Source organism: Podarcis cretensis, assembly GCF_951804945.1.
Source record: "Podarcis cretensis genome assembly, chromosome: 4".
Classification (NCBI taxonomy): domain Eukaryota; kingdom Metazoa; phylum Chordata; class Lepidosauria; order Squamata; family Lacertidae; genus Podarcis; species Podarcis cretensis.
In genome coordinates, this window is record NC_137173.1 from 3,284,680 (window position 1) to 3,297,167 (window position 12,488).

The 12,488-nt window shown below is 48.2% G+C and overlaps 1 protein-coding gene across 4 annotated transcripts in view; it reads left to right on the forward strand.

Annotated features, from left to right (window-relative positions):
- Positions 1-10,112, forward strand: part of NUP98 (nucleoporin 98 and 96 precursor) — a 45,110-nt gene extending 34,998 nt beyond the window's left edge. For all 4 annotated transcript variants that reach the window (XM_079973264.1, XM_079973266.1, XM_079973267.1 and 1 more), the window contains 5 exons: positions 901-1,122; positions 3,354-3,595; positions 4,590-4,744; positions 6,680-6,791; positions 8,659-10,112. In XM_079973264.1, coding sequence (XP_079829390.1) covers positions 901-1,122; positions 3,354-3,595; positions 4,590-4,744; positions 6,680-6,791; positions 8,659-8,876 — 949 coding nt within the window. In that variant the 3' untranslated portion in view covers positions 8,877-10,112. The remainder of the gene's footprint in view (positions 1-900; positions 1,123-3,353; positions 3,596-4,589; positions 4,745-6,679; positions 6,792-8,658) is intronic.
- Positions 10,113-12,488: the final 2,376 nt, after the last annotated feature.

The window sequence follows — 12,488 nt, forward strand, 5'->3', positions numbered from 1 at the left end:
CACTCTGCGGGGAGGAGCTCCCCAGATATCATTATTGTTTATTAAATTTCTATGCCACCCTTCATACGAGGATCATAGGGTGGCTTACAATATGAAAATACATACCATAAAAATACATACCATAGTAACAAATGAAAGCAATAACACACACCCCACACATAGTTTAAAAGACCATAGATGGTTTAATTAGCCAAAGGTCTGGGAGAAGAGGAATGGTAAGCATCCTGCTTAAAAAGTCCCAAATCAATTTACAGCCATCTGGTTGGCCACTGTGAGATAGCTGTGAAATAAGATTGGCCACCAGTCTGGTCCAGCAGGCTCTCCTCGTGTTCTTATGTTCTAAAGTGTTTTTAAAAAGTATGCCTGGTGGGGGAAGGGGGGGACATAAACAGAAAGTTGTGTGCCTGTCAAAACAGCCATGGGATGTACAATACCCCTTTCCCTCCACTCCTGTATATATTGTGTGGAGGGGGATACTGAAGTCCAGGACCCTAGAAGCTTAACAGTGGTGGGGATTTGGTTTATCTACATTGCTTCTTTGTCATTCCCAGCTTAAGAGTTCTAGTTATGATTCCTCTCCAGTGGATATTGGGCCTAACACTGGAATGTCTCTATGGCTCATTCAGAATTCAGTATTGGGGTGGAGAGGGAGAGAGGAAGATGCATTGGTGCCAGGGAATGACTTCTGTCTTGCATGTGGCTGTGGGCAGTCCTGCTAGTCTCATGAAAGGTCATTTCCCCCCAAAGTGTTTGCCCCGGTTTGCCCTTTAGGCCTGGACTTCCAGACCCTTCTGCTTCCTTGGAAAGTCTTTCAGTGTACAGCACCGTGAACTGGAGTGTGGGCCCTGCTGTGGCCAGCCGGCTTATGCTGTTTCCTTCCTTCCTCGTGTTCCCTTGCAGGTGTTACGATCTCCACCAGCTGCTTGACCCGAAGAGCATAACAGCGGACCCCTTGGACTACCGCCTCAGCTGGCACCTGTGGGAAGTGCTGCGTGCCTTAAATTACACCCACCTCTCAGAGCAGTGCCAGGGAGTGCTGAACGCCAGCTTTGCAGCCCAGCTGGAGAGCGAGGGGCTGTGGGAATGGGCCGTCTTTGTGCTTCTTCACACCCCCAGTGCAAAGTAAGTGTGCAGCCCTCCTTTATCTTGCAGGGCTGTTTAGTGGGTGTGTGGGTTTTATTGGATTTCTTCCCACAGGAGGAGGGAGGTGCTCCTGTCAATGTAGCATCATGCTATCTGAAATGGTGGCATCCTCTTTGGGGTAGAGTATGATCTGCTCTCATTTAACAGCACTGCTATTAATAAAATTGGCCCTGTGGGCTCTGAACATGCACAAGTTTTTAGCAAAACACCCACTGATGTGCTACAAAGTACTGTATATTTGCACCATAACACTCACTTTTTTCCTCCTAGAAAGTAAGGGGAAATGTCTCTGCGTGTTATGGAGCGAATGCCTATGGATGACAGGGGGGTCTGCTGCAGTCGTGAGCAGAGGATCCATGGTTCCCCTTCCTTCCCTCCTCCGTGGCTCGTTTTGAAACAGCAAAGCGGGAGAAGAGCCGCTGAGTGGGGAGGAGAGAGGGACAGAGACCCTGCTTGCTTTAAAGGAGCAAAGCGGGAGATGAGAGGAGCCGCTTACACGAGTGTAAGCGGCTCCTGTCCAGTTGGCTTCTTTAAAGCAAGCAGGGTCTCTGTCCCTCTCTCCTCCCCACTCAGCTGGCTAAATAGCAGTAAAGTTTTTCAGCGAGCCGGGGAGGAGGGAGAGAAGCAGAGCCTTTAAAGGAGCAAAGCGGAAGAGGAGAGGAGCCTTCTCCTCTTATACCCCTCTTCTGCATTATTAACAGCATCCTTCTCCACCCACCCCATGCGTGTTCCTTGTCCCTTGAGTGCTTTTCCTTCGCTCCCCACTTAAAACGTGGTTACAAAGCACGGATCCACATGGATCCTCAGGATTTTTGCACTGGGTCACCCCAAATTCACCATCAGATCACATAGCATGTCCATGGCTACAGCTTGCACCAAAAAAATCACGCACCCACTGTTGCCTGGGGCTGCAGTGGTGCAAAAATGTGGTTACAAAGCATGGATTCACATGGATCCTCAGGATTTTTGCATTGGGCTACCCCAAACCCACCGTCAGATCACATGTCTGTGGCCACAGCGTGAACCACAAAAATCATACATCCACTGTTTTGTTTAGAATATTTTTTTTCTTGTTTTCCTCCTCTAAAAACTATGTGCGTGTTATGGTCGGGTGCATGTTATAGAGCGAAAAATACAGTATTTAAGAACTATTCTCTAAAACACGAGCCTGTTTAACAAAGATTAAAATATTAAAATATTTCGGAATCTTTCAGTGAAATTTTAACTTTTCTTCCTTTTGAGTCATATTCTAAGAACTGATTCAAACATGCATGTGCATCATATAAAATTTCTCAGAAGTTAATAACGCAGCTTAATAATACTGACTTAAAATCCGTTGCGGCATTCGAATAATACCAGCAATATCATTCATTAGGTATATGATATAATACATTTTGAACTGATTTGAGATGATAGCAATAACAGGTATTGGCAGCAAAGAATGGTAATTTGATTTATGGAGTAGATGGGAAGTCGGATTTAAAAGGAAGAGACCATTACAGTTTATGGATTATGAAATGTATATTAATTCTGTATGTAATGCGAGACTGATGATATTCTTATTATGGTGTAATTAGTCTTTTTGTTGTTGTTGTGTGTTGAGCAAATAAAATATTATTATTATTTTTTAAAGAAGTTAATAACGCAGCTGAATATTTGAAGGGACTTGAATAGGACTGTGTCTGAGATTCATCCCATCGGGTGATTGATCAGTAATGGCTTATTCATATGTTCCTTTGATACTACAGTCTTTTATAACTTGCTTACACAATGTTGAGGGCAGCCTTACCCAACCTGGTGTCCTTTCCCCAAGCGCTTGGAGCTACAGTTCTCTTAAGCTGGAACTTGGAGAGGAACCTGGGGCAGAAGGGGTGGGTGGGTGGCATGATCAGATGAGCCTACAGTTAAGCTGTCCCTCCATCTAGCTTGGGAGAGTCTACTGTGAGTGGCAGACAGAGGTTCTTCCGGGCCTTGGCCAGAGGAAGGACTTTGACAGCTCAGCCGCTGGACAGCCTTTGACAGGAGATGCCTCAGGGGTGGAAGCTCAGACCTCTTTGCAAAACATTTGCTTTGCCACTGAAGACCCAGTAAATTGGGGGCAGGGAGCAGCAATTGGGACCATTTTCCTGGCTGAATTGTGCGCATAGAGCTATTGCTGTCCCCTCCTGCTTTATGCCAGGACATACAAAGAGCGTTTCTCTTCCCACCAGCGTGCGAGAGAGAGCCGTGCGTGAGCTGCTGAACCGTCACTGCAGGTTGCAGGAGACGCCCGAGTCGTGGAGCAAGGAAGCCTTCCTGATGGAGAGGCTGTGTGTGCCGCCAGAGTGGATCCACGAGGCCAAAGCCGTGAGGGCCAGGATGGAAGGGGACAAGCATAAGGAGGCTCTCTACCTGTTCAGGGCAGGGCACTGGAATCAGTGCCACAGGCTGGTCATCAGGCACTTGGCTTCAGGTAAGGCTTCCTTCCTTCCTTCCTTCCTTCTCCTGGGAGATGGAGGTAAACAGGGCGTCTGAGTTTTGGACTGCCTTTACCAAAACAAAAAATCTGCAAACACTTAGTAGGATTTTGCCTTGCTTCCTAAAAGGAGGGGGCTTCTATCATTATTATTTATAAAATTTGTATGCTGCCCTTCGGTAGTTCACAACATAAATATACAAAATAAAAACACAAAATGCATAATAAAACAAAGGCAGTTCAACAACCCCCTCCCTCACAAAAACCATAGAATGTTACTCAACATAGGGGATAAAATCGAACCCTGAGGAACCCACACTGAAGGCTCCATGGGGCTGAAGAGCACTCCCCAAGCATCACCCTCTGGAAATAACTACCCAGGTAGGACCAGAAGCACCGCAAAGCAGTGCCACCCACCCATAACTCTGATGGCTGCTCCAGAAGGTCGCCATAGTCATTGGCATCAAAAACTGTTGAGAGATTGAGGAGAATTAACAGAGACCCATTTCCCTTGTCTCATTCCCAACAGGTCATCATACAGGATGACCAAAGCAGTTTCTGTGTCAATTTAAAGGGCTCTGGAAAATCAGTTTGGGAGTCCTCAACATCACCGCTGAGACTAGTTCTATCAACTGAGGCAGTGAGATCTCTGGGCAGTGAGGCAGGTGGTAAACCAGCAGAATCCCCAATTTGTCCCAGTTGCCCAAAGCCAAGGTCACACACTCTAGATTCCACCCCTCCTTACAAATTGAACAGACACTCTCAGGAGACGAAGGTGCCCTCTCCTAGTGGTGTTTCTTCTTCCTGGTCACAGCTTCAGAATGCCACGTGTCCCATTCTTGGCGTACATGTTGCCCACATCTGAAAGTCGTGTCAATTTCAGCATCTATGCCTGCCTTCTGGCAAGTTGCTGTTTTACCAAACGTTCTGCCAGGCACAGTAGTGTTGAAGTTCTCTTATTTGTTCATCGCTTGCTGTTTCCCTCTTTCAGACGCCATTATTAACGAAAACTACACCTATCTGAAAGGGTTCTTGGAAGACCTGTCTGCTCCAGAGCGCAGCACCCTCATCCAGGATTGGGACACCGCAGGGCTGGTTTTCTTAGACTACATCCGGATCATTGAGATGCTTGACAGGATTCAGCAGGTGACACACTCAGGACGAGGATGGTGTCATTGCATTTGTACCCCTCCTTTTTCTCCCAAGGAACTCCCAGGGGCTTGCGCGCTTCTCCCTCATTTAATCCTCACAACAGCCCTGTGAGGAAGGGGAGGCTGAGAGGCAGTGACTGGCCCAAGGTCACCCCGGGAGCGTCATGGCTGCATGGCGACATGAACCCCAGCCTCCCAGGTTCTAGTCCAATACTCTAACCACCACACCAGACTGTTACATCCTGCCTGCTCCCTTACAGAGAGCACTCTTGGGAATTTTCCTCTTCCCAGTCACATGCTGATCGAGCCTGATGTGCGTATTCAGGGAAAGCTACACTGCGTGCCCCTGTTGAAGCTAGTTCAAAATATAGGGAGTAATGCATGGGAAGGCAAACTAAGGCCCGGCGGCCGGATCTGGCCCAATCGCCTTCTAAATCCGGCCCGCGGACGGTCTGGGAATCAGTGTGTTTTCACATGAGTAGAATGAGCCCTTTTATTTAAAATGCACCTCTGGGTTAGAAAAATTAGAATATCATGGAAAAGTTCATTTATTTCAGTAATTCAACTTAAAAGATGAAACTAATATATGAGATAGACTCCTGACATGCAAAGTGAGATATGTCAAGCCTTGATTTGTTATAATTGTGATGATCATGGCATACAGCTGATGAAAACCCCAAATTAACAATCTCAGAAAATTAGAATATTAAATGAAATCAGCAAAACAAGCATTGCAAATAGAGCAAGACTGGACCTCTGAGAAGCAGAAGCATATCTCACTTTGCATGTTATCTCATATATTAGTTTCACCTTTTAAGTTGAATTACTGAAATAAATAAACTTTTCCACGATGTTCTAATTTTTCGAGTTTTACCTGTAGTCTGGCTCCCCACAAGGTCTGAGGGACAGTGGACCGGCCCCCTGCTGAAAAAGTTTGCTGACCCCTGGAGTAAAGCATCTGAATGTTCCTGTGTTGAGACATTCTCTGCAGGTGACAAATCAGCTAGCATGCCAAGGAAAAAATGTTCCTTTGGACGTGCTGGTTTTCTACTGGCAGGGAGATGGGCTTACCAAGGGAGGGTGTGGCCTGTCGAAATCTCCGCTACGACCGAGCTACTCCTCCGGTCGAGCCTTTGGAATCTCCTCCGACGATGATTAACGACCTGAGCCTTTGATAAGGCTCCAGGCACATTCTCCATTCAGCAGAGTATCAAAGCAGCAGAAGAGAAATTTGAGCTACATTGCTAGGTTTTATTTCTAACTACGCAGACAGAAAAGAAATATACATGCTCTCTCTGTGAAAGGCAGAGAGCAACTGGAAAACAAAAGGAACAGGAAACCAGTAACATCACATCTGTCTCCTGTCTTTCGTGAGACTTCCAACAGCCTGGAATCTCTGGAATGCAAAACAGAGTCTTGTGACTCCAAGCACTGCACAGTGACATAAACAGAAACCAACATGGCCATGCAGCTGATGTATGGGGGTCTTTCCATTTGCTGTGCTCTTCCCACAAGGAGAGGAGAAGGAGATAGCCCTCTTTTTTCTTAGGCTCTAGTGCCCCGCCATGAGCATGGACACTTAAATGCCGCAAAAGGTGATTCAGAGGCTGCTCACTGTGTCTTCTAGCTTGGGGGTGGGGGAGTGAGGGGGAACTGCCAGGACTCCCCAGGTGCATGAAGCTCAGCTTCCCATTCCAGGAATTTCTGGGAGGGAGAAGAGCTTCAGGTGGCTTCACTGTTTGAATAGTAATGGTGGTCATCGGATGCACCATTGCGAACACTTGCCTTGAGATTAGGAGGGGATATCTGCCCCGTGGAAATTCCGCTGGAAGCCTGGCATGTGACATTTTAATAATGAGGAAGTTCTCCAGTGGGGCTGTTGTCACCCCAGTGAGTGACGCTTCTCCTTTCTCCTGGATTTGCTTTTCAGCTGGATTGCTCTGGGTACGAACTGGAGGAGCTGCACACTAAAGTGACGTCCCTTTGCAACAGGATAGAGCTGCTCCAGTGCCGCAATGCCAAGGATAGGCTGGCTCAGTCTGGTAAGGCTGTGGGCACGCTGTTTCCTTCAATAATAATAATAATAATAATAATAATAATAATAAATTCTCTTCTGCAATGTGGCTCTGAATCTTCGTGGCCACTATCGTGTGAAATGCAGCACCTGGAGGCTTTTGTGGCGTGGAGTTTAGGTGACACCACAAGTCCATGTTGGTGGTTTGCAGTTGTCTTGTGGAACAACGCAGGGCACAGGGCATGTTGCAAAATGTGGGTTTTATTGTAATAATAATAATAATAATAATATAATTTATTTGTACCCCACCCATCTGGCTGGGTTTCCCCAGCCACTCTGGGCGGCTTCCAACAAAGATTAAAAATACATCCAAATGTCACATATTAAAAACTTCCCTGAACAGGGCTGCCTTCAGATGTTTTCTAAATGTCAGGTAGTTGTTTATCTTTGACATCTGGTGGGAGGGCATTGCACAGGGAGGGTGCCACTACCGAGAAGGCCCTCTGCCTGGTTCCCTGTAGCTTTGCTTCTCACAGCGAGGGAACCGCCAGAAGGCCCTCGGAGCTGGACCTCAGTGTCCGGGTAGAATGATGGGGGTGGAGATGCTCCTTCAGGTATACTGTTACTGTTCCTTTATTTATTTCATTTATGAATCCCTTCCCGTGAAGCGTTTCCAAATACCAAATGATTGCGGATATAAAAACAGTTTAAGCAATTACCTCTGCAAAACCAACTTCAAGTAATTTCAGAGGCTGAAGGCTTTCCTCATCTTCAAAAAGCCAGTGCCTGCCTGATGCCTTTGGCTGGGTCGGGACGATATGGGATTGAGAGGGAGGCAACTCCCATCTCTTGCGGGGGCGCAATTAGTGCCAGTGCCATCCATTAAGAGTTTGGGTGTAATCTTCGACACCTCCCTTTCCATGGAGGCGCAGATTGCAGCTATAACAAAGGCAGCATTTTTCCATCTTTGCCAAGTTAAGCAGTTGGCTCCTTATCTCTTTCGCCCTGACCTAGCCACTGTGATCCACGCGACGGTCACCTCCAGACTGGATTATTGTAACTCGCTCTACGTGGGGCTGCCCTTGAGATTGACCCAGAAACTCCAGCGGGTGCAGAATAATAATAATAATAATAATAATAATAATAATAATAATAATAATAATAATAATAATAATAATTTATTATTTGTACCCCGCCCATCTGGCTGGGTCTCCCCAGCCACTCTGGGCGGCTTCCATAAAAACCAAAAATACACTAAAATATCACAGATTAAAAACTTCCCTGAATGCTGCAGCGAGACTCCTTACGGGGTCCTCGCTGCGAGATCACATTCACCCGGTGCTATACCAGCTGCACTGGCTCCCGGTGGAGTACAGGATCAGGTTTAAGGTGCTGGTTTTAACCTTCAAAGCCCTATATGGCCTAGGACCCTCGTACCTACCGCCTCTTCTGGTATGTCCCACAGAGGAACTTACGATCTTTAAACAAAAACATCACCTTCAGAACGAATTAAGTTCTTAAACCAAGGTAACACTGTAATGGAATACTGAATGGTATAGTTTTATATAAAATATGCAGGGATTTATGATATGTAAAATGAATCATGGAAAGAGAAGAAGGGAAGTCACTGATATTTTAAGGATGTACGAATAAGTATTTTAAATTGGAAAACAGAAAATTTAATAAAAATCTACATTACACTTGTAACCTGAGGTCAGCCAAGAGCACACCATAGACTAGACCAGTCTTGCCTGGTAAATGCAAGGGCTTCTCTCGCTGGAGGTCCATTCCCCTGGGAAATTGGTGTAACAAGCTCAACTGTAAATACTTTTCAAAGCTCTTTGATATGTTCATTCGCTCAAGCCTTCGCTGATTTGCCCATTTCTCGCACCCAGAAATGGCCAAGCGCATTGTGGACATCCTGCGTGTGGTTTTGAGCCTGCAGCACCCTCCGGACTCCGCCTCGGACTCCACCCCAGACGTGCAGAGAGTGCCGCTGCGCCTGCTCGCCCCCCACATTGGCCGCCTCCCCATGCCCGAGGACTACGTGCTGGAGGAGCTGCGTAGCCTCACCCGGGGCTACCTGCGGGAACTGACGGTGGTGGCGCAATGAGGGCAGCTTGCCTCCTCGCCTGGACGTAGCTGCCCTCCCTGAAAGATTCGTCTGCCCTTTGGCCCCAGGGCCCAGGGGTGCAGGCAGCCCCCTGCCTGCGCAACTCCTTCCCACCCCGGGGTGCTGCACAGCCACCACAGGGGGCAAAGTGCAGAGGCTGGGCTCTGGTGTTGGGACACCTCCTCCCCCCCCCGCCCCCGCTTTCTAGTGTTAATAAAGCCTTTGCCGCAGCAGAAGCCAGCTGTGGGGGTCACTGGACCTGTGGCGGGCAGAGAGCAAGGCACCTTACAGATGGCACAAAAAAATCAGTGTGTGTGTGTGTGAGTATGTATACAGTCAAATCTCCATTTCAACTGAGCTCTGGTCAGCGTCCGTTTGGGGTTTTTTTGGAGGGGATGGGGGCTTTGAGTGTGTCCTGCGCTGCTGGGTTTGGACAAGTGGAGTCGACCCTGCTGCCCGTGTGCCTTATGGGGCTGGGTCAGATCTGGGTTGTGCTGTCTGGCCTCTGCAAAGAAGGGAGGGAGGCGGAGGCACAGCCAGGTTTGGTCTGGAAATGACACCGTTGGCTGATCCTTTCCGGGGGGGGGGGAAATCCCTCAGTGACGTCAGCTTCCTGGCATCCTGTCTTGGGGTGGCACAAATGGCACCCCAGAATGCTTCTGATCCTTGCAGGGGGCTGGCAAGTTCCCCTCCTTCTGACAGCCTGGCTTTGGGAGTCTGGCTTGAGTCTTCAGGCTGAGCTGCGCCTGTTCTTCATGCCGAATCCCTTTGCAAGAAGTGCTGGGGAGGGGGGGACGCAACCTGATTTTAGGTTTTGTGCTGGGGGGGCGGAGGGGGGGGGTGTAATGGCTCAAACCAATCAGTTCAAGGTGGTCATGTTGAATGTGTTTGCCATGTGGTTTCATCATATTGCCGAAAGGGAATTCCAGATGCGAAGCTGGGAAGCTGGCTGGCAGCCTCCAGGGCCCTGGGGTGGACAGTCTGCCCGAATCTCATAGGGCAGGGTGAGGCCTGGTGTGGGAGCTGCCCCTGCAGCCAGTTGTGTCGGACCCCTGGAGGCAGTGCGTGTCTGCGTGTGCGTGTATGTATTGGGGGGGGGGGAGATGCCAGCAAAGTGGTGACGCATGAAGATTATGTAAAGGTTTTTATTAAAAACTATAAATAAATGATCCAGATTATTTTCTTGTCTGTTTTTCTGGAAATACCTTTATAAGAAAATAAAAAAAGTTTATAGCATTTTCCTGATTGCCTCTCTTTTTTCCCTTCCCTGCCCCTCTTTTAAGAATCAAATGGCTCAACCTCAGACTTGGGTCTGTATTGTATCCAGGGGGCAGTGTTCAGTTCCGGGATGTGTGTGTCCCTCTTTAGGAGGAAAGGTGCAGGCACAAGAGTTGGGTGCGAGGGGAGCTGTGTTATTCCTCCACCATCCAAGGTGCTACGCTCTGTATACGTTCCTGGGCATCAGGAGTGGCGAAGGAGCTGCTTCCCCCAGGCCTTGCTTGCACGCTTATCCCTCCCATCAAACACTGTGACTGGAGAGGGTTGGGTGAGATTCTGGCCTGGGATTGGAAACCAGAGCTCTTGATGAGCAAAGTCCAGCTCTCCTCCCCACCCTGGCATTCTCCTTATATGGTGCAAGAAATATTTGCAACACTTTGAAGACTGGCGGTCTTTTTCAGAGAACATTTTGTAACTGCTCTGTAGTGACCCACTCTATAGCTGCCCCTGGATTTGGTACAAATCATCCCAATCCAGTTCCGGATTCAGAGAAATTGGTTGCATTGCCCCAACTGAACAGGATCATAGCATTGTAGGGTTGGAAAGGGAGACTAAGGGTCATCTAGCCCAACCCCCTACAATGCAGGAATCATTTGCCCAACGTGGGGCTTGAACCCACAACCTTCAGATTTAAGAGTCTCGTGCTCTACTGACTGAGCTATATGGCCTTCAGCTGGACACAACAGGACCTTACGTTTTCATGATGGTTATGCTCTAGCGGGAGGGACGCAGGTGGCGCTGTGGGTTAAAGCCTCAGCGCCTAGGACTTGCCGATCGAAAGGTCGGCGGTTCGAATCCCTGCGGCGGGGTGCGCTCCCGCTGCTCGGTCCCAGCGCCTGCCAACCTAGCAGCTCGAAAGCACCTCCGGGTGCAAGTAGATAAATAGGGACCGCTTACCAGCGGGAAGGTAAACGGCGTTTCCGTGTGCGGCTCTGGCTCGCCAGAGCAGCGATGTCACGCTGGCCACGTGACCCGGAAGTGTCTCCGGACAGCGCTGGCCCCTGGCCTCTTAAGTGAGATGGGCGCACGGGCAGGGGTACCTTTACCTTTACCTTTATGCTCTAGCTGCTCAATCAAAAGCATCACTTACTACCACTTGCTGGGAGAATCATAGTGTGGGAATGTTGAGAGTGGCAGGAGAGGATATGTTGATTATTAATATCCTTCCTAACTTGCGCTTGCAAGTTTCATTCCCCCTTTTTTACACAGTGGAAACTGGTTGCAAACTCATGTGAGTTTCTTAAGCCAATAAGCAATTCAATCTGTTCTTGTCCAGATTGAAATGTGTTCTAATATGTTCCTGGTAAGACCCCTTGAATCCCTCTTAAACGAATAAAGACCCCAGAGTCTTACTGATAAGTAACAAAAAGTACAGTGGTACCTCGGGTTACAGATGCTTCAGGTTACAGACTCCACTAACCCAGAAATAGTACCTCGGGTTAAGAACTTTGCTTCAGGATGAGAACAGAAATTGTGTGGCGGCAGCAGGAGGCCCCATTAGCTAAAGTGGTGCTTCAGGTTAAGAACAGTTTCAGGTTAAGAACGGACCTCCGGAACAAGTTAAGTACTTAACCCAAGATACCACTGTAGTTTTACTAAGGATCAGGCAGAGCACAGAGTCATCCCTGAAGGCAGGCTTTAGGCTTAAAGTTACTAACATGTACAAACAGGTTTACCCCATATGGGAGATTACCTGGGGAACTGCTTGGCTGGCAGCCAGCAGTTCAGTCCAGGAAGTTTGCAGGATGAAAAGGGAAGATGGAAGAGAAGAGAGGTGGCAGTGTGACTAGAGCATGGGTCAGTGAACTTTTTCAGCGGGGGGCCAGTCCACTGACCTTGTGGGGGGCTGGACTATATTTTGAAGGAAAAAGAATGAACGGATTCCTATGCCCCCCAAAATAACCCAGAGATGCAGTTTAAATAAAAGCACACACTCTACTCATGTAAAAACACCAGGCAGGGCCCACAAATAACCCAGAGATGCAGTTTAAATAAAAGCACACATTCTACTCATGAAAAAACACGCTGATTCCCAGACCGTCCGCAGGTCAGATTTAGAAGGCAATTGGGCCGCATCCGGTCCCCTGGCCTTAGGTTGCCTACCCATGGACTAGAGCTTTTGTTAGGTCAGGTAAGGTCATGCCCACCTATTGGTCGCATGCAAGGAAGGACGCTCCAGGCCAGGAGGAACAGGAAGTTTGACAGGCTGGACCAAACTTTCCTTTGCATGTCCACTCTAGCAAAACAACGGCTGTTGTACTCCCAGTGGATTACATCTCGCACATAGAACTGTGGAGCTGGAAGGCACTAAGGCTGGGCGATATATCCATAACA